The following is a 22,569-nucleotide window of genomic DNA, read 5'->3' as shown; positions in this document are numbered from 1 at the left end:
ATACTGGCGCCCAGCAACGCAGATATGTGACCTGGAAGGTCATAACGAGCCTCTGAGTCTCAGCTGCATCATCGATGGAGATATGCTTCCGTCTGTCTGTACATGTGTGGCCTATGAACTCCTGTGAGAGTCTTGAGTGACTTCTGCTGATGAAACTGCAAACTATATTCATCAGTAAAACTTTTATGTATTTTTTTTTATAATTCTGACTCCTTCATTCTTTATATCTGGTTCTGGGTCTTTGCCTGTATACCCCTTACAGCTAAAAGGGATTCAAGAGAGGAATCCATGGCTGTCAAAAATGAGAAATTGTTTAAATTGGAATTTAAGAAGGATATACTCGGATTTAAGACAAGGAAGGTTTCAAATGATTGGGACCCATACTTGAGCGCTGTTTGGAAGTATTGGCTGAATGAATTTCAAGGATTGTCCATGTTTTTGCCTTTTTGTGTTCATAAAAATAAATGTGCAACACTTTCACGGACTGGCCGTGTATTTTATTTTTTATTTTTTTTTGACGCGCAAGACTTTTCAACTCCTAATAGAAGCAAGAAAAAGGTTGCTTTGATCCTTGTTGCAAAACATAACATATTAGCAGCAAAATCTGAACCAAAATGAACTTTTAAGTGTCCTAATCGAACTCTAATCCAAAGTGGTTTTTGTGACAAGATGATTGACTGTGTCCAAATTAACAGGCTGTGCTCTGCCTCCCTCTAGTGTTATGAGTTTTACACAAGAAAATCTTCCTTCAAGACATGCAAGTCATGATTGGACTGAAGCATTCGACAAAAAGTAAAAGATTCCTGCTAGATTTTTGTTAAATGTTTATTGGAGCAACAGTGATATTAACACATGAAGCGTTCAGTGCAGTTTTCTGCTGAGGTCAGAGCTAAAAAATGTAAAATACAGTGGAAAATTTCCTGAATTAGCTGCACAAACATCTCCGATTTGACAAGCTGAACAAATAACCGCAGACAACAGCTGGTAGTGGCCGGATTATTTCATTTTTTGCATCTCACTTTTTTTTGTCAGCTGAACCTCTTTGACCTCCTATTTACTTGAAGTCCCCCTGAGATTTTAATAAGTGAGGTCAATAATAACATTGTCAATAATAATAGTATATTTTTTGTAATTGTTTTATTTTGATGCATACTCTGCGTTCGGGCCAATTACCAAGATCAGAGGAGCTCTCCCGGACAGCATGCCAAATACGTTTACCAATTTAATCTATCCGACTGATTTGTAAGTGTGAACTTGTGAATTGGTATATGGTTTTAAATCTGTTTGTAGCCTCAGGTGGTGTTTGTTTAATATAAACTCAATGCGAAGATAATGGCTGAGAATTTCAAACTAAGTGAAATTTAAGCAATAAACTCCAACTAGACCAGCGATTCCAACATCACACACAACAGTAACATATAACCCCATGTTATACCGACACCGAGTTCTGCAGAAGAGCATCTCTGAATGTACAACATATCGAACACAGAAGCAGAAAACACAACAGTGACACTCAGTCAGATAAGAACAAGAATCTGAGGCGATAATTCACACACCAGCATTAAACAATAGAAGACTGGAGAAATGTTGCCTGAGTCTCATTTGTGCATTTTTGTTCCAGTAACACAATAGCCTATATTTTGATATACAAAATAATCTTCACTGTATGAGTTGATAGTTCACAGCTTTCTCTTTTCTGCCCACATCCAGCAATGGTTTCTGTTAGAGACGGACAGAAACATTCATATCACAAAAATGAATCAGTTTTCTGATCTATAACCAATGAATATGATTTAGAAATGCTTAAACCAAATATCCATGAGCCCAATGATGTGCAGTTTCGTTCACTGTTCTGTGTTCATTCTTCCTATGGCAAGCCGTTTTAGCTTAAATTGTACCCAGCCTTACTCGTCAGAATTGCATTTTTACTAGTAACAATTCAATTAGAGAGCTCTACAATTCAATTCTTACTAGTAAGAATTACAATTAGAGAGCTCTCTAATTTAATTATTACTATTAAGAATTACTTTCAGAGAGCTCTCTAATTCAATTCTTACTAGTAACAATTGCAATTAGAGAGCTCTACAAATTAATTTTTAGTCATTAACCCGGCGCTATGGGCGGGCCTTAGGGGGCCGGGCCCGCCTACCGAGCGCCTGTGCCCCCCCTGTGCCCCCTCTCCATGCAATTTGCATTTAATAAATTATTTTAAAAATAACAATAATGTACGTGTAGTATTTATATATTTATTGATGTGTGTATTTATGTGTAATGTTTGAGTCATAATCTTTTTTTTTTTTAAACACCCGAACGTTTGACTGCTTGTTTACAAAAGGGGGTTTCCCGCCTACCGCTCTACAGCATCTCGATAAAATTATAGCTGCGACATGCGCTAACTATGTTAAATTAATCGTGAAAGTGGAAATTGAAAACATGGATATACGAAGATTTTTCAAATCGTCAGATTCTGGAGGCACGAAACTAACACCTGTGGCGCCTGAAACACAACGAAGTTGCACCAGCCGTGTGACACAATGTTAAATCATAAAACAGATATGTACAATAACATTACGATGTCCTTTAATCGATTTAAATAGTTATTGAGTTAGGTTTATGTGGTCGTTCAATTAGGCCTTTATATTAGAATTGAATGTGACTGTAAATGGTCCAGGAGTAGAACTTTTGCCAAGCGTGCCAGAGGTTCTGGGTTCTAATCCGTTCTAATAAATTTTTTTTCATCAAAACTAATTACGTTTATCAGTGGTTGTATATCAGGCAGAGACAAAACATCTTCAGAACATTTTGTGTTTTAATTTCACCGGAATGAATAGAGTCTCTCCACAACCACAACGGATTGCGCGTCCGAGTGAAGCGCAATGAAAAAAACACATTAGCCTATCCGCGCCAGCGGCAACGAGGAGCATTTGATCAGTTGATTTAAAAAACACATTTCAGCTCTAGATCGTCTCTTATTTTAAAAACGAATGAAATGAATGCTCTGCTAGTTAACTGAAGATGTTTTGTTTATTTGTATTGGTACACGTTTCAAAAGTGGTGGGTACAATATCGATGGTGGGGACATATCCCACCCGCAAATTACGCCTGGTACTTGTGAAATTGAAATCGGCGTGAAACTATTGTAGCAATAGTTGTTTTTTGTCCTATAGAAAAAAATATTGGATGTCATAATTAGGCCCCCCCTACAATATTAAATGCCCGTCCATTTGGTTTGTTTCTGCAGCCGGCTCTACATATGACTCATATGTCTCCATTGACTTCCATTCATTTTTAATTAGAGAGCTCACTAGAGAGCTCTACAATTTAATTGTTTCTAGTAAGAATAACAATTAGAGAGCTCTCTAATCCTATTATTACTAGTAACAATTATAATTAGAGTGCTCTCTAATTCAGTTTTTACTAGTAAGAATGCAATTGCAGAGCTCTCTTATTTAATTTTTACTAGTAAAAAAATGAATTAAAGATATGTATAATTGCAGAGCTCTGTAACTGAATTAAAGAGCTCTGTAATTGCATTCTTACTAGTAAAAACTGAATTAGAGAGCTCTGTAATTGCATTCTTACTAGTAACAATTCAATTCGAGAGCTCTCTAATTGAATTAAAGAGCTCTGCAATTGAGTTGTTACTAGTAAGAATTAAATTAGAGAGCTCAATAATATTAATTCTTACTAGTAACAATTGCATTAGAGAGCTCTCTAATTGCAATTGTTACTAGTCATAATTGTACAGCCCATTCTCACCCCCAAGGCGTCACCTAACTGACGACTTGGGAAGCATTTGACCATGCTTCAATATCTGACGCTTTAGGCGCCCTTTAGCGTCAGTTAGATGACGCCCTAGGATCGCGTGTACCCTACCCCCACCCCAGACAAAACCTAACAGCGTCCTCTAATGGCGCTTTTCCACTGCATAGTACGGTACGGTTCGGCTCAGTACGCTTCGACTCGGCGCGGAACAGTTCGGTTCGCTTTGCGTTTCCACTGCAGTAGTACCCCTTCCAAGTGTGTGGGACTGATCGTTATTTGCGCGCCTCTACTGCCATGACATCATCTTAAAAGCGCCACATTTTCAAACCCACAACACAGGAACAATGGAGACTATCGAGGGATGGTGTTCCTGATTCTCGGTATGTGGTTGTTTTTAACTGCTAGACGGAAAAATGTGTTTAAAATGAGGCTGATGGCAGCAAAACAAAAATACTGCTAAAAAAGTGTCTCGTGTCGCAAATCCAATGACGCTAGTAGTGACGCAGGGAATGACGATTCTGTCTGACCAATCAGTGATCTGCAGTGTTTCACGTCACATTTTAGTACCGGTACGGTACGCTTGGAACCTCAACAGACCAGGTACCATTTAAAGCGACCTGAAGCGAACCGTACTGTACCGTACCATGCAGTGGAAAAGCACCACAAGTGAGCCGTACCGAACCGTACCGTACTATGCAGTGGAAAAGCACCAGAAGTGAGCCGTACCGAACCCAACCGTACTGTACTATGCATTGGAAAAGCGCCTTAACTGACGCTTTCCTTTAGCGTCTGTTAGATGACGCCGTAGGATCGCCTAAAACGTCAAATATTGAAGCATGGTCAAAGGTGACGCCTTGGGGTGAGAATGCGTTGGATAAAAAGTAATTTATCATTTTATCAAAGAAATCCCGTCGTCTCTGGAGCGCAGTGAATTGTGTAACTGTGATGGATCCATCTGTTGTATCCTTTATTTCATTTTGGAGGATTCTTCGAATTGGGCCAATTGGCATTTGAATGCGGCCTCTGTAGGATGCGTCTCTGAATTGGGACGCAGTTTGAGACTCCCACAATAAATGATCAAGTGTTTACTGACCTGTGGCAGATCTCCCGTCTGAAGATAGTAGATCTGTGTGTATTCAGACTCTGTGGTTGTCAGATCTACAAACATGTGTGAATCAGTGTGAGGAGAGTTCGTGTATTTAACATCAGTATCACACACTCATCCTGCTCTGATCAGCAGTTACGAGTAAATAAAGCAACATTTCCTTTGACAGGGTTGTAATGCCATCTAGTGGCACACGTTTAGAGTTTAAAGTTTAAATTATCTAAAGAAAGCGTACCGACTGTTTTCATATGCGGTTTTAAAAATGATCAATTCAACTTGTAAATGGAAAAATTAATGTACAATTTTAATTGCATTTACAATTGACTTAATAATCGGTTTTAACATAAATTGCAGCACATCTTTTGAACACTTTATCTTCACCCAGAAAGACTTCATTTAATGTATAAGGCGACACTTGCCCTGTTGTGATGCTTCTTTGCAGTATTTCACCAACACAACTGCAGCATAAACCATCAATAAACCAACTGATGTCAGCGGAATAAGAAGTGACGGCTGAATGACGTCTGTAAATAACGAAGAGAAAACAGTAAATCAAAGACTCAATCAAGACATTATAGAGTGCTGAAGATCTCAATATAAATCATCATCTTAAACTAAAGATATTTGATCTGATGGTAACAGAAAAGACGAAATACAAACCAAACATAAATCTGCACTCTTAGAAGAAATGGTTCTATTTAGAACCAGAAATGGTTCCATCCCCCGCTTCATATCCAAAATGATTCTATATAGAACCTTTTTTTTTGGTAAAAGGTTCTATTGGCCAAGTATGGAACCCCAGGGTTCCATATAGAACCCAGAGGAACCCTTTTTTTAAGAGTGTATAGTAGAGCCCGACCGATAAAGGATTTTGAAGGCCGATACCGATACAAATATTTTTTGGTTTTAAAATCCGATATTCCGATATATCGGCCGACATTTTATTTATTTATTTATTTTTTTTAAACTGGACATGATAATCACAAATTTTGTCATGCTTATTTGAGTTAAGAGAACTGATGGGGATGTTCTTTTAATTGTTATTCAAGCAATGTATGTATCGTGACCAACTCAACGAGTGTTGCCAACAGGAATGGTGTAGAGTGCCCTCTGGTGGACAAACTATACAACTCCAACACTCATGACATGGTTCAAGCGTGTTTCGTCCGTTTTTATTTTATTTTTGAAATATTCATTTATCGGCCATTATAACTGCCGATACCGATAGTTTGGAAAATATCGGCCGATAATATGGGTCTGTCGATATATCGGTCTGGCTCTAGTGTATAGAACCTTTTAGGGGTTCCAAATATGTAGCGCTGATAGAACCTTTTAAGGTTCTATATAGAACCTTTTCTTCTAAGAGTGTGTTAATGTGACAAAGTGGATATGCGAGTTCAACTATAAAGACACTATAAGATGGGTTATTGAGATCAAACTTTTGAACAAAATCTTTAAAGCTAAGTAAGATCAACTCAACAGTTTTTCCCTGTAGTATTTACAACATTAACATCCAGCAAATGCTGAAGTCTGACGAACCTGAGCATGTGTGACAGAGATCAGTGTTGAGGTGTGTAGTTCTGTTGGTGAATGAATAAGACTCTACACATCTGTAGGAATCATCCAGACACTGAATCTCCAGAGGTAGAGAGAGACTGATGCTGATATTAGACACACTGATGCTGGACAATACACTGACTCCTTTATACCAGGAGAGAGTCACATCACTCACATTCAACACTGAACACACCAGTGAACATCTGGACTCTGAGGATCTTGATGATGATGATGATCTTGATGATGATGATGAAGGATTCTGAACTGATGAAAAGTGCCTAGTGATGGCAGGAGTGGGCAGACGAGCTGGAAATTATAACATAAAAACTGAAATGTTATTTAAGGAACAATCAATGATATCTTAGACATTGGTAAGTAAGATTTTCAAACATGCCTTAACTTTTATTCATTCATAATTACAGTTAATTCAGTTTATTCTCCTAAACTTTATTTCACTATGAGTCTCTAAACGTGGAGTTGCAGATTTTCTAACATTGTCCCACACTTTAACACCAATGTGTTGAATCCTTGTATAAGAACTAGTTACTATCAATTTATGTATAAAACCAAGTGTAGAAAATGGGTTTTGGTTTTTACTTTTGTCAGTTCTACTTATGAACATCCAGATTAATCAAAAGTTTTATTTTTGAGTATCATCACCATCTGAATCATCATGAGAATGATTTACTCACCATAGACGGTAACATTGAATCTCTTGTATGAAGTTCCTCTGTTGCTGATGATCTGTAGTTTATAAAGTCCAGTGAGATCAGATCTGATGTTTCTGATGGTCAGAGATCCAGTTTGACTGTCCATCTGGATTCTGTCTCTGAATCTCTCACTATTAAAATAATTAATCACCTGGTTAAATATTTGAGCGATACGAGTCTCTTGAGGTCCAAACATCCACAGTATATGATCATCTTTCTGTATTTCAGTAACATCAGTGTTTAGAGAGACAGAATCTCCCTCCGTCACTGACACTGACTTCACTTCATCTGTACCAGCGCCAAACACACCTGAACAAAAAAACAACAACAATCAAACTCCCTTTAAGTAAATAAAAGACTGTTCAATATCAAATATTGGCTAATATTTATGAAAAAAAAGCACAAAAGAGTGCACGAAACAAACAACCCATAAATAAACAAATGAAATAAAACTTGACAGCAGTTTTGACTCACAGTTTATCATTATTATTTTTCTAATTCATAGTATTTTTCTAATTTTAAAGTTTAATTGTGACGTACCGTTCAAGAGCAATGAACACAGACAGAAGAAAGATGCGTCGCAAATCATTTTTCTGAAAAACCATTTAAACAATTCTCATAGTCTACTCACGTTCCTTCACAACATCAAAAACATCTATGATAATTAAAAACGTTTAAAAGCAATTCATAATCAGCTGCTATGAAGACAGTCCTATTAGGTTTGCATTTTCAGTCTTTTCTGAAGTAGATCTTGGAGTTTAGATGCTCAAGCCACCCCCCCCCCCCCCCACACACACACACACCCACACCCACACCATCCTGTCTCCCTTTCTCTCTCTCTCTCTCTCTCGACGAGTGTTTTAGTATAGTGATCAGAATCAGATATCGCAGGTCCTCTACATGTTTGTAAGGGATGTAACTTGCTTTCACATGAAATTAACATGCTTTTCATAATATCTGTCAAATAAAATAGCAAATAAGTGGACAAGTAGGCTGGTTGTATCCATTATTCTGATAAAAAAAAAATTTTCATCTCAAATAATCATATCACTTAGTGTATAAAGGTCCCATTAATTAATTTAATTTGTATGGCGCTCTTGAAATTAGGCTACACATTGGTCCAACGTTGGAATGTGAATGTTTATTTGCTGTAGACGAGGAGGAAAACGTTTGGAGGAGCCGGGGGTTTATCTGAGAAGCTCTCCTCATGACAGTTTTAAACACATTTGAAGCATGCAGTGTAAAAGTTGGCAAATATTATATTGAAGTATTTTTATTGTGTATTAAATACTCTATTGTTAAATACCCTTTATGATATGCAAACAGGGCACAGTGGACGACACTTGATCAAACGTGGTTCTTTCGCCAAAGTGTGAGTGACCACTGCATAAATAGAGTAGTATTGTAGCATGCTATTCAAAACAGTGCCAATGTACGACCCCAGACCACCGAGAAACCGTAACAGCCTCGTTCTTATCAGTTTACATCTAGAGGGTTTTTTCTTTTGACACTTTGGGTTCTGGTAGGCCACCATTTCCTTCACAGCTAAGACACAACATCTGTGTTCACACCTTTTGAAAACACATAGGGGTTTGAGTCAATTGTTTAAAAAAATAATGGAGTTAGAGTATTGTTTTTTAACACAAGCAACATACACTTCTGTTACAAATGAACAATTAAAGTTTGTTTTCCCGTTTTTTTCTTGTGCCCCGCGCTCCCCTAAAGGACCAGAAAATGCAATCATTCAACTAGGACTATTTTCTGGTCCTTTAGGGGAGCGCGGGGCACAACCTAACTAGAGCAACCTAGAATCTGGGATAAAAGCTTGTCTCGGTTTAGTCACTTAAAGACAAATGATGTTTGAAGTATTCATATGCCTTCTAATTCCCATAAAGTTCAGACAACATTAGTTTCCAGTGAAGCGCTGAGGCCTAGTGAGGGAGTTTCACAAGAGCATCTCTTTACCCACTCAGACACTTTTGTACACACTAACACTCGAGTGCACTCTTGTGAGCTCAATAATAGGTACACCAAAAAACCACCTACTGCATTCAGCCAACAACAACAAAACACACTTGATACCTTACACTGACCTATATAGATCTGACGGGTATCTTTCTGACTCACCGAGCTGCTAAAGGCACAAAGAAGCTCATGTTCATTCTGCACAATTGCTTCAATGCAAAGTTTTTGTGATAAGCATGTCAAGTTCAATAATATTTTTTACAATATTAGTTAATGCATATACAATGGTAATGATGCAATCGCTATATGTTCGGCATTTGATAATAACTGCTTTTAATGACTTACTTCAAAATGACCGCATGCTATCAGAACTACCGTAAGTTAGAAATTCAACATGAACGCCATCTCAAGTTGAACTTACCACTGGGAAGTTTGGGATAATATGAATACCCAAGTTCCCAAAGTTGGGTGAACAATGAAATTGAAACATGGAGGAGGAGAGAACTGACGATTGGTGCCATGACTGCTGTTCTTCATTCGTTTTTCCACAACAGCTACATCGCCTCGTCTTGCTATTAAAGTAGTCCATATTTACATATATGAATAATCATTTGAAGCGTATTGTAGGTTTTAAACAGTCAAAATAGCCTGTATTTGACCAAAACACCAGAATTGTCAGCTAGATAGATAATGTGGTTCATTTTTAGGCCTATGTTTGACAATGAATGGGCCCTAAATATAATTTTTGTCTTTAATAAGATTTTCCCAATAAACAGGCAAGAATTAACCGGGTGTCCTCCATGATTCCTGTTCTGTCCGACAACAAAGCACTTGTAATCACGACCTCAGAAGTGAAAAGTAGGACACACTAAACACTAAACCCCATTCTCTGAACCAAATTCTCAATAGCCTAATTTACAGAGTCGGACAGTAACGGAGTACATTTGCTTGAGTACAATTTTGAGAGATCTGTACTTTACTCGAGTATCATTTATGGGGAGTACTCATGACTTTACTCAAGTACATTTGAGAGGGAAATATTGTACAATTTACTCCACTACATCTCTATCCATAACCGTGAGTACCCGTTACTACTTCTGAAAAAGTATGTAGGATGTCACATACTCTTGATACTCAAGTACTTTTAAAAACAAGTACTTCAGTACTTTTACTTAAGTAGACATCTGACTGTGGTTGCTACCCTATCTCACGACCAATTCGTACGAGTGATTAAAAAGTGGCTAATTCGTACGACCTCACTCGTACGAATTCGTACGATTTGTCTGAACCCATGTGATGGTTAGGTTTAGGGGCGGGGTCAGGGGTAGGTCATGCGTACGAATTCATCCGAATTGGCCAATTCGTAAAATATGTACGATTTAGCAAAATCGTACTAATTTGTACGAGTGAGGTCGTATGAATTGCGAATTAGCCACCTCGTAAAATTCGTACGAATTCCCGTGAGATCGGGTTGCTAGTACTTTTACTTGTACTTGAGTAAAATTTAGCAAGGGTTATCTGTGCTTTCACTCAAGTAATAAAGCTGTGTGCTACGTCCGCCTTTGCTAATTTGTCGGATAAATCATTCTTTCTGTAAAACATTAAACAAGTTCCGATAGTTAAAACACTTTTTGCAAATATCATGCACTCTAAACACATTTTTACTCATTGAAACACATTTCGCACTGTGATGCACTGATGATGTTTTAAAATGCTAAACACAGGCAGGCAAACATTATTTCTAATGATGTGCTCAAACAACTCTGTTTATAATACCAGTCAGTTCCAAAACTGACTCAAAATGTTGATACCAGTAATGGATGAAACTATATAAGAGGAAGAGAAGGAAGAGTATGTGTATGAGAGGTGGTGAAGGAGGAGGAAGAGAAAGAGAAAGAGCATGTGTTCAAGGCTTGATCTGCTTTAGGGTTTTCCCCTTTGTCTGAGATGATGTGGTGTGTGTGTGTGATGTGGACACACTCCTCAGACCGGACTCAACATGAAGACATGGTTTCTTTTAGAGTATTTAACTGTAATCTTTTTGGCTTTTGCGGTTGGGTCACTGTATTTTCACAGTATGCAAGTGCTGAATGTACAGTACAGACATTCGATGGGCCTACCATACAATATCCATTACAATACTACACTTGCAGTACAGTATTTATACCATTTATTCGTCTTACTACTGTACGTTATCATGACTATACTTTTTTTACGTAATTGGAAAATTTGGTTACTTTGTTACATATACTTTTCTTCCCCTGTTACTCCATTTATTTATGTAGTGTCTAAGGAATGGTCTGCAGTGTTGATAATTTTGGCTCGCTGTGTGTATGATTTTGAGCACAGATAAAACAGTTCAATTGTTTGATTTTGACAGACGAATCAGAGGTTCTCTGAATATGGTTTGAAAAGTTGGTTTTGTGTTTAAGGTTTTAAGAAAGTGAGTTTCAAGAAATGTGTTTTAGTAATTCATAAAAACGGTATAAGTGCACCATCTTAGCTTATACAATCTTTTGCTGGATCCCAATTTGTGTTCTTGTGCACTACAAACAGTGCAAGCAGTGTGTTCAAACTGAAAATCCCCAAAAAGAAAATGTGCCCTGTGAAAAATGTGAAAAAAGTACATTTGTGTGGAACTTTAGACATGTTATGCACTCAGTGAATATCAGACTGACTCTGGCTCATAACAAAACATATACAATTGATACACTAGACAAGCTGGATAGTACAAGTACATGTATGTTAATTGGGACTAAATCTTTGTTCATATTCTGAAGATCAACCAGAAATTGGGACACATCGTTGCTGTTGTCATCTCTGCTCTGGCTCCCTCTAGTGTCTCACTCCATTATACAATTTACAGTTTACAGTTTAGAGAAATAAGAAAAGGTTTCCATAAAATGAACAAAGACACAAGCTATCTGTTAGCATCATCATTCTTCATATCAATGGCAGTTTCTCAGCTGGAACAGATTCAGAAGAGCAGAGACCAAATGTGGTCTTGGCAGTGGTGACAGATTAAAACACATTGGCAATGTTGTGTAGTTAAAGAAATAGAAATACCAACATGCTTAAAAATGTTAAAGGTACAGTGAAGGCATCATAATGAAACATTTGGTCCAAAAATCTAACATTAAAATATACAAATGTATATAAAAAAAAATGCCCAAAATGATGTAAAAAAACATATACCTAATAATAGGCCTGTAATACAATCAATATAAAACTATAAAACAAATGCAGAGTTTAGGTCATTTTAAAAAGAGTTAAAAACACCTATTGATAACACCTAAAGATTGATGTCTTTTGCTACATTAATTGACTTAATTGAGAATAATATGATTCTGTATGTGTGTTAAGTATACAGCTCATAGTTCAAATAAGGGAGGTAAGATTCCCGTAATGGGCTATATGCACGCATAAATTCCGCATTTGACGCAAGGATGCTCGTCCATTTCCGGTTGTGGAGATTAAAGCGGAGGAAAACCGAGGAAAACGGGATTATGGCAGAGTCTTCAAAATTTACTGTTCTCCAGTCTTTGAAATGAAACGTACATACGTTTAGATGTAATTTTATATATTTATTTAATATAATTTTAAAAAGAAGCATAAACGCAACGAGGGGTGTCTGTTTTATCTGTTTTTGTGACTAACGTTTCTTTAGTATAACCATGGAGTATAAAATTCAATATAAATTCTCGGCATTGGACTCTACGATCGGCGGAAGTTATCGAGCATCCCTAATGCTTCACCGGAAATAAATACCGCCGTGCATAGAGCCCATAGAGTTGAGCTTGTACATGTCTAACGCTGGTTACACACTGCACGTGTTAGCAGGAGCAGTGCGTACGGTGAGCGGAAGCAGGACACGCGCGTTTTGCTTTCATACCGACAGCGTTGACGTGTGCGGCTTGTTTACAGACAAAGTATGAGTAAGTTGGCTTTGCTTTATTTCATTTTCAAATACATTTAAGAGAAATACATTTAAGAGACTGGTCAATAAGCTTATTTTATTAAACAATAGTCTATATTATATAACTTTTGGTTCATATTTTTGTTTTTGTTGACTTTGTTTTCTTTTTAAATTGATGAAGGTCATTTGATTGACTATTTAAAACACAATAGATATCATCTTTGCGCTTTTGGGTAAAACTGCTGTGTAATTTGGCCATGATCAATGCAATATTGCTTTAATTCAGCGTAAGTCGCACGGCAAAAATAGAAAGGATGCCGAAACGATCGCGGCACTGCTGCCTGCTCTGCTCCTGCTACAGGATGCCGCGCCGCCTCTGCGTGCAGTGTGGATGCTCTAATCTGTTAACATGGGCGCCGAAAAAAATACGCGCTGCTTGCACTCTGCTAACACGTGCAGTGTGAAACCGGCGTAGAAGGGTAAACATCTAACCGCAGAACAAGTTAGAGCAGGATGGAAGGTCATTGTACGATTCAAATGCACTGTAAAAAATATTTTCAAGATTTGTCGTCACAACATTTTTTCTTTTGTCAAATCAACTTAAATAATTTATTTAGTTGAGAACTTATTATTTTGAGTTTCTGATGATTAAATCAATCTCCTTCATTGTATTAACTCCCTTTTTCCAGTTCAATCAACTTAAAATTTTAAGGCAACCAGGTTACTTAATTTTTTAAAGTTAATCCAACAATATATATATTTTTTTTTTACCGTGTGGGCAACAAACACTGAGCTGTGATTATTCACAAATATTTAAATGGCAATGGACCAATCAGAATCAAGTATTGCAGCGTAACATGTATTAATGAATAAAGAATATTAATACAGTCACTGAAAGTATTACATGGAATGTTAGAGCAAGTGAGAGAAAATCCTGATGCGGGAATACTGATCAAATCCTGATGAAACGGAAGTTTGGGATTCACAGAAAATACTGAGAGGAATGTTTCAAGTAAAGTACTTTTTATTGATTTTTTTTTAAGTCAAGTCAAGTCAAGTCACATTTATTTATATAGCGCTTTTCACAATACAGATTGTATCAAAGCAGCTTCACAGTGATAACATGAAAGTAGTACAACACAGATCAATAATATTGTTAAATATTAAATATTAAATAACCCCAACTAAGCAAGCCAAAATATTAAGCATGTATAACCATGTTCCATGTATATTAACAACACACTGAAAATGTCACGTTACATTAACACCTAAGTATATGACGTGGACTTCTCCATTAGCTTTCTGAAAGAAAACAAAACAGGAATTTAAATGTGTAAAACAAAACACTGTGTTTGTGTGTGTATATACTGTATATCACACACACACACACACACACACACACACACACACACACACTTTTTTATAATTTATTAAGTTTTTAAATTATAAGTTAATATGTTTACAGTTATCATTAATAGACTGTTGGTGTGTGTCTGACATTTATATATATATATATATATATATATATATATATATATAAATATATATAAATCAGACACACAACAACAGTCTGTTGATGATAACTATAAACTTATTAACTTATAATTTATATATATATATATATATATATATATATATATATATACACACACACCAGCAGTCTGTTCATATTCTTTTAATCCTTCATTATACAAAACGGTGGCCAAAAGAGAACATGCTCCAACTGAAACAGAAGCACATGCAAATAGAAGAAAACATCACATAAAGAAAACTAGTCATTAGTCTGACAACACATGCTGCAAATACAGAAACACGTTGAAAATGCGCTTTTGTATTCGTTGAATTATGAGTGTTTCCAGCGTGTTTCTGTACTTGGTTGCGTTGTGTGAGGATTTGCAGCACAAGTGTTGCAAAACTGATGATGTTTTCCTAATTTGCATTTCTAAATGTTTTGTTTTCTTCAGTTGCAGCGCATTAAGATCTCTCGGCCACTGTAATAAAAAAAACTATAAATCTAAATTTATAAGGACAACGGCTGAAAAAATAATAATAAATAAATAAATAAAATAATTACAAGCACAGGACATGATAGCGGGAAATGATATTGATATTTGCATGTATTGCAAATGATGCATAATATTTTACTAGATTGTCAAACAGACTTACTAAAATGTTCTGCCATAACGGGATGCCTTCAGTATTGCTTTTGCTATTTAAATGACTTTTTGGGGAATTTTGGGGCTAATTAACAACATTATATATTTTTTCTTTGTTCAATGTTAATGACTGGTGGAGCTGCTCAAATGTCAACTGGTGGTTCCTAATGCTTTAATCTTGGTTTAGTGTAAACTGAAAACCTCCATCGGGAGGATGAAAAAGCATAAAGCATATTGGCCCTCATTTATCATTCTTGCGTAGAAACGGGCGTATATGTTGGCTTAAGATTATGCTTACACTCCTCTCACCGCCTGATTTATGAAGCTGTGCGTACCTGTGAAAATCCAGGTGTACGCAATGCCTGCCCTTGATAAATCCCGCGGCTGAAACGATCGTCATTAGAATAACACGCCCCTAAATATTCAAGTCTCCGCTCCCCCCACACCCTCATTTTACGCCTTGTGCACACGGAAGACGTCAAAGAAGAGAAACTTCTCCGACGTGGAGCCGAAATGACCTATCACAATGCATTATTTTACAGCACGTCTTTTGAAATTAGCATTCAATTTCGAATCACGTCACATGTATAATAGTGATGATGATGATGTGGAGTACCATTCATTCACATTAATAATTGCATGACAATTTGTAATACTCTTCTTATTATTATTTTGATTTGTATTAATGACGCTTGTTGTTTTTTAGAAGAAGGATGTTGTTATAATTATTTTTATTATTATTATCATTTAAAAGAAGAAGGATGTATTTTTTATTATTTTGTCAGTCTGAATTATTTTTTGGTCATTGAAAGCCTTTCATTACCGAGCCGAGGCCGTGCGCATGCTGGGGATAATCCTGAAACGTCAGGGTAAAGCGCACAGGCTCGCAACTGAAGGAATAGTTATAATGGCTACAAATCAAATGTTTTGGTAAAGTCACACAACTTAAACATTGAAAAGTTTATAATTACTATGTTGTTGTTGTTTTTTTTTGTTTCTTTTTTTTTTACAGTGGGTCAAAATACACTCACCGGCCACTTTATTAGGTACACCTGTCCAACTGCTCGTTAACACTTAATTTCTAAGCAGCCAATCACATGGCGGCAACTCGGTGCATTTAGGCATGTAGACATGGTCAAGACAATCTCCTGCAGTTCAAACCGAGCATCAGTATGGGGAAGAAAGGTGATTTGAGTGACTTTGAACGTGGCATGATTGTTGGTGCCAGAAGGGCTGGTCTGAGTATTTCAGAAACTGCTAATCTACTGGGATTTTCACGCACAACCATCTCTAGGGTTTACAGAGAATGGTCCGAAAAAGAAAAAACATCCAGTGAGCGGCAGTTCTGTGGGCGGAAATACCTTGTTGATGCCAGAGGTCAGAGGAGAATGGCCAGACTGGTTCGAGCTGATAGAAGGGCAACAGTGACTCAAATAACCACCCGTTACAACCAAGGTGGGCAGAAGAGCATCTCTGAACGCACAGTACGTCGAACTTTGAGGCAGATGGGCTACAGCAGCAGAAGACCACACCGGGTGCCACTCCTTTCAGCTAAGAACAGGAAACTGAGGCTACAATTTGCACAAGCTCATCGAAATTGGACAATAGAAGATTGGAAAAACGTTGCCTGGTCTGATGAGTCTCGATTTCTGCTGCGACATTCGGATGGTAGGGTCAGAATTTGGCGTCTACAACATGAAAGCATGGATCCATCCTGCCTTGTATCAACGGTTCAGGCTGGTGGTGGTGGTGTCATGGTGTGGGGAATATTTTCTTGGTACTCTTTGGGCCCCTTGGTACCAATTGAGCATCGTTGCAACGCCACAGCCTACCTGAGTATTGTTGCTGACCATGTCCATCCCTTTATGACCACAATGTACCCAACTTCTGATGGCTACTTTCAGCAGGATAATGCGCCATGTCATAAAGCTGGAATCATCTCAGACTGGTTTCTTGAACATGACAATGAGTTCGCTGTACTCAAATGGCTCTAGATCTCAATCCAATAGAGCATCTTTGGGATGTGGTGGAACGGGAGATTCGCATCATGGATGTGCAGCCGACAAATCTGCGGCAACTGTGTGATGCCATCATGTCAATATGGACCAAACTCCCTGAGGAATGCTTCCAGCACCTTGTTGAATCTATGCCACGAAGAATTGAGGCAGTTCTGAAGGCAAAAGGGGGTCCAACCCGTTACTAGCATGGGGTACCTAATAAAGTGGCCGGTGAGTGTATATCATATCACTTAGTTTGTCAGTGCGTTTTGTGGTGTTAGGAATTTTTCGGCGCATTTCTGCACTAACTCAAAACGTGCGTACACCACATCCTGAGGATTTGAGCGTGCCGTATGCCAACGTCCATATTGATAAATCTCAAAGTCACCGTGGTTTTGGGTGTACGCTGGAAATTTGGTGTACGCACTTTTGATAAATGAGGGCCACTGAGCCTGAGAGATGAGAGCACATGACAGTGTGTTGAATCGCAAGTTTCTAAAGTTGTCTGATATGGTTCTGTGGCTTGAGGACGCTACTGTGTAACTTTGAAACCTTAGCATGAAAAGTGCAAACAAAAACAGACATTAAGCAAAATGGAGTTCTTTAAAGCACTTGTCTTAGGCCACATTTTGCGTGGATAAATGTTACGTGGGTGCTTAGACTGACTACAACGTACTAGAACATTTTCATAAATACTTCTTTTATTATCAAAATCTCTAAAACCAGGTTTCAAAATCCATCCACTTCAGGAAAAGCAAACAACATAACTTAAGAAACATAACATAAGAAAGAAAACCAAAACATAAAAAAACCAAAGAAAACTCTAAATAAATCCACTCTACATAATCAAATCATTCCAAAAAATAGGACAAAATAAATAAAAACCGAGGCAATCTGTTAAAAACACACAAAAAATAAATCAATTCACATATATCATAATACAAAAATAATATGCACGTTTAAATAAATAAACACTTCATACCTTTAAACCCATACTTTCATGCTCGGGCCGGTCTGGTTACCGGGGTACCCGGGAGCGCTCGACATCCAATTCTTTCTCAGTGCCGTGTTTGTGTGGCGAGTTTGGTGCATTAATTAAATAAGTCCGTACTTGTCCCCCTTAAATATGTGCAGTTCTTCCCCCCACCCCGGTTAACCAGAGCTCAATGCCACATAAAGTATACGAACGCTAACATTAGCACAGGATGACACAGCAACAGCTCTGACACATAAGCACAAACAGCTTTTTTCTTAGCGCCTGTGGGGAAAGCTGAGGTTTCAGTCAAACAGTGTCTTACCGTACTGTGAACACTGCGTGCACGAAATGTTGTTTCAGCATAAAGTACCTCTTCCGCACAAGACCGGACTGTTTAAATGATATTAATAATCATATTTTCAAACTACAAGATAAGTCTGAGATAGTGTTTTAAAAACAGATATTGTGGCACATTTCTGAGACCAAATCATTGTTTTGCAAGTCACAAGTAAGTCTCGAGTCTTTGCAGTCAAGTCCCGAGTCAAGACTGACAAGTCCAAGTCAAGTTGCAAGTCTTGTACAAGTCATTAGTGCTTTTTGCAAAAATTACTGTCTCAGTGTTAATTACTATAGTAAATGAAATGTATACTAATTTATATCAGGAAGGGCTTTTAAAATATGATGTAATATAATAATATATAAATATTTTTTCAAACTTGTGGATGTTGATTGGTTGGTTGTCTGATTGGTTGAATGTGAAGAGTGGCAATGGAGATTTAAAAATATAAAAAAATAAAAGTAACTGTTCATTGGGAAAATTTATTGTGATATGCTACACATTAAGTTTAAAATAGTGAGTCCCTGGTTAAATTATTTTGTATTAACGCGACAGTAATTGTACTAGAACATTCCTATTTCCATGGTGACAGTTACACTTTTTGGGGCTACGTGCCTGTCATTTACAAAACGTAACGTTCTCCCGAAAGACATGAAATTGAGTGGCTGGTAAACAGGGAGAAGACTTTATAGTTACCTATAGCCTAAAATGTGCGTTTGTTGTGGGGGAAAAATAATATGTCTCAAAATTACATTTGAAAGGTTTATTATTTCCGCTTACTTAGACATCAGGGTTGTTTTTCCCCCTCAAATTAAAAATAGTTCGCTATTACTTGTGTATTTAAATGTCTGAAAAAGAAAACATTATTTGGTTGAAAACTCTCTGAACGTGTGATAATGAATGACAACTGACACCAGCTGCTGAACGCACTCTCTGGCTCAGTGCCAAAAGTGCGAAAGCAGCGCTGTGACCATGCGTCAATGATACATTGCTATACTACAGTCAGTGATTATTACAACTCTGATCTGTGGTTTTAGAAGGCAGGTCAAGTCTTTCCAAGTCACAGGGCTCAAGTCCGAGCCAAGTCGCGAGTCATTGTTGTCTAAGTCGAGTCGCAAGTCATCTTTGAATATGTCAAGTTGAGTCGCAAGTCATCAAATTTGGGACTCGAGTCCAAGTCAAGTCCAAGTCATGCGACTCGAGTCCCCTGCTGAATGAACCCTGGATGTTCATATCTTTCATGAAAAAAAGTAATACTTGCCCTCTTGTTGCTGGTTTACTCTTCCTTCTGAGACAGATTATTGCCGCCACAACTACTAAAGCCAGAATCACTAAACTAATCAATATTCCCACCCAATGTGACGACTGAACGAGTTCTGTAATGAACAAACAGAAAAAAGTAATAATTATGAACGAGTTCTGCAGTGTTTGCATCTCAGTTAATACGTCTCTGTTAGAAATCTGTGAAATTTAGAGAAACTAAATCTAAAATCACCAATTAAATGATCAATAATATCAGCACTGTAGTACCTGCACTCCTGTGACAGAGTTGCGTGATGTCCAGATGTGTGGTCTGGTTTCTGACAGGATTGTTGATCACACAGCTGTAAGTGTTGTTATCCTGATATTCCACATCCAGAGGTAGAGAGAGACTGATACTGAGATCAGACACACTGATGCTGGACAATACACTCATTCCTTTATACCAGGAGAGAGTCACATCACTCACATTCAACACTGAACACACCAGTGAACAACTGGACACTGATGATGATGAACAGTTTGAAGAGTTTCTGGTGATGACAGGAGTCTGTAGAGGAGCTGGAAAACATGAAAATTGTTCAGGTCATGGAGCAGAATGTTCATTTAATAATCATCCCAGGCAATCACAAAATATAAACATCTGTATATCTCCATCCCTCAATCCCCCTACACCAGCCCACTATGTAGATTTCTTGATCAACACTTAATTTTACTCACCATAGACAGTAACACTGAAACTTTTGTGTGTGTTAGTTTTGCTGAAGATCCCCAGTTCATAAAGTCCAGAGTCTGTGGTTCTGATGTTTCTGATGGTCAGAGATCCAGTTTGACTGTCCATCTGGAGTCTGTCTCCAAATCTCACATTACTGTCAAACATATCAATACTCTGCTTATGGATTTGAACAATACGAGTCTCTGAACTGTCATGTCTATAAGCCCACAGTATCAGATCTTCTCTTTGTATTTCAGTAACATCAGTGTTAAGAGTGAGAGAATCTCCCTCAGTCACTGACACTGACTTCACTTCATCTGTACCAGCGGCAAACACACCTGAAACACAAATAGACAATATTTTATATATATATATATATATATATATATGACAGAGAAACTTGCAAAAACATACAGTTTACACAGTTCACTAACTCAAACACATCCAAAATAATATACCATTAAAAAAATTATACGTTTGTTTATAATTTTAACAACGTTTCTTCTGGAACTGAACTACAGTCAGTTGTTTACTCTTCCACAGAGGATGTTTTCCAGATGTTTTTGGGCAAGGCTGAACTCAAACATGTTGACACGAGCATGCCTTTTTTTCTCCCTTAAGACTTTTTATTGGAAAGTTTCCACTTTCGCAATTCCTCCTCCACCGTTACCATTGAAAATGCATTCATTTTGTGAATGGGGAGTGAAAACACATTTAATAAAAATTAAAACACTTACCACGGCAGAACCAAATCCACAGACAGAAGAAAAATGATTTTTGAATCATAATTCCGATTCACCCCAACAACAACAAAAAAAAAAAAACTCCTCGTGATTAAGAGCTCGTTGGTCCAACAATGCGCATTTCTATCCGCTTTTCTCAAATCTGTGAAAGTCGAATAGCTAACTTCAAGTAATCCAACGTCTAAAATAACATTTCGAATAGCCTAGGCCTACTACTAAAATCTGAATTCATTATCGTTTTAGCTTAGTTGAAGCTAAAAAGATAGTTTTAGCTTTAGTTTTCTTTCTGAAGGCGCCAAGGCGGGGTACACAAAGGCGTTAAATTGAGGATGGGCAGCTGGAACAGATGCATATTCGTGACTCATCCGCCCCTTTAACATTCAACTTTTAACGATTTAAAAATGTTTTGCGGAAAATTAAATAGATAAAACGAAATACAGAACCCAAAACGCGGATTTCGGTTTCAGACTTCAGGATTATCAGGCCCGCCCCTTCAGGGTCTCCCAAATCTTCATTTCAGTTCTAGAGTCTAGAGGCGTCTTTACAGAGGAAAATGGGCGCTCATCGACAGTCGACACAAACAGGATGGAGACTGTGAGTTGGGACTGTTATGAGAGTGTTTGTCTTTGCACTTTGGTGATTTAAGGATATATATATATATATATATATATATATATATATATATATATATATATATATATATATATATATTGACATTTTACTTATTTTATCCTTGTAAGTAATTTATTACTTTAATATAACTGTAAGACTGGAAAACTGGAACTGGTTGATGGAATCAGTCTGACCAGAATAGCATTGCTTGCAGATTAACATTTGACACCCTACCACCTCCACCCCCCCCCCCCCCCCCCCCACACACACACACACACATTCACATTAATGTGAATGTGATAATCATTGGGGAGTGTTTGGTATCATTTTCAAAGTCTCAGGGTGACTGGTAATAATGTCTCATTCCCAAAGAAGTAAAAGAAAAGGTAATACGGTTTTAAGAATATAGAAATATCTTGAACAGATATTGAAGGATGTGTCAGTTAACACCTTCTGCCTTGTTGTCTGAATGCAAATTACAACCAAGCAAATGTCTGCCCCCAATAAACATGGTAGGGGGATTCAGTAACTTTCCATTGTATCCTGGTGATTTACATATAAGGTGAGGTCTGATTATAAAGGGAGATGTAACTAGTTCGGGGCTGCCTTTCTGTATGAGATCAGCCCATGATGTTGTGTCTTCAAGGCTCAGCTCATGTAGCCTAATATGTTGGGTAAAGTTCTTTGTTCTTTGAAACATTTAATGGTTTGCTCTGATTATCTTGTGGAATTGTAATGATACATTTACCTGACAT

At 37.5% G+C, this 22,569-nt stretch overlaps 2 protein-coding genes across 7 annotated transcripts in view; one reads left to right on the top strand and one right to left on the bottom strand.

Annotated features, from left to right (window-relative positions):
- Positions 1-22,569, top strand: part of LOC120492897 (piggyBac transposable element-derived protein 4) — a 95,562-nt gene that overhangs the window by 49,401 nt on the left and 23,592 nt on the right. The window lies entirely within an intron of this gene.
- LOC120480472 (SLAM family member 5-like) lies at positions 810-21,778 on the bottom strand. Of its 4 annotated transcripts, none has more exons than XM_089121350.1 (5): positions 21,197-21,778; positions 7,120-7,446; positions 6,410-6,733; positions 4,859-5,394; positions 810-1,719 (listed from the first exon to the last, which is right to left on the bottom strand). In XM_089121350.1, exons 1-4 carry the CDS (start codon positions 21,243-21,245, stop codon positions 5,267-5,269), a joined length of 828 nt encoding a protein of 275 aa, XP_088977476.1. In that variant the 5' UTR covers positions 21,246-21,778; the 3' UTR covers positions 810-1,719; positions 4,859-5,266. The 4 variants fall into 4 exon arrangements, with proteins under 4 accessions (XP_088977476.1, XP_088977473.1, XP_088977468.1 ...); XM_089121347.1 differs by lacking the exon at positions 21,197-21,778 and adding an exon at positions 7,678-7,893; XM_089121342.1 differs by lacking the exons at positions 810-1,719; positions 4,859-5,394; positions 6,410-6,733; positions 7,120-7,446 and adding exons at positions 13,127-14,320; positions 18,470-19,860; positions 20,015-20,305; positions 20,465-20,797 and having other exon boundaries at positions 21,197-21,766.

Source organism: Pimephales promelas, chromosome 2 (assembly GCF_988280905.1).
Source record: "Pimephales promelas chromosome 2, fPimPro1.hap1.1, whole genome shotgun sequence".
NCBI lineage: Eukaryota > Metazoa > Chordata > Actinopteri > Cypriniformes > Leuciscidae > Pimephales > Pimephales promelas.
Note: the sequence above shows the minus strand (reverse complement) of the source record. Positions and strands in the feature narration are given on the sequence as shown.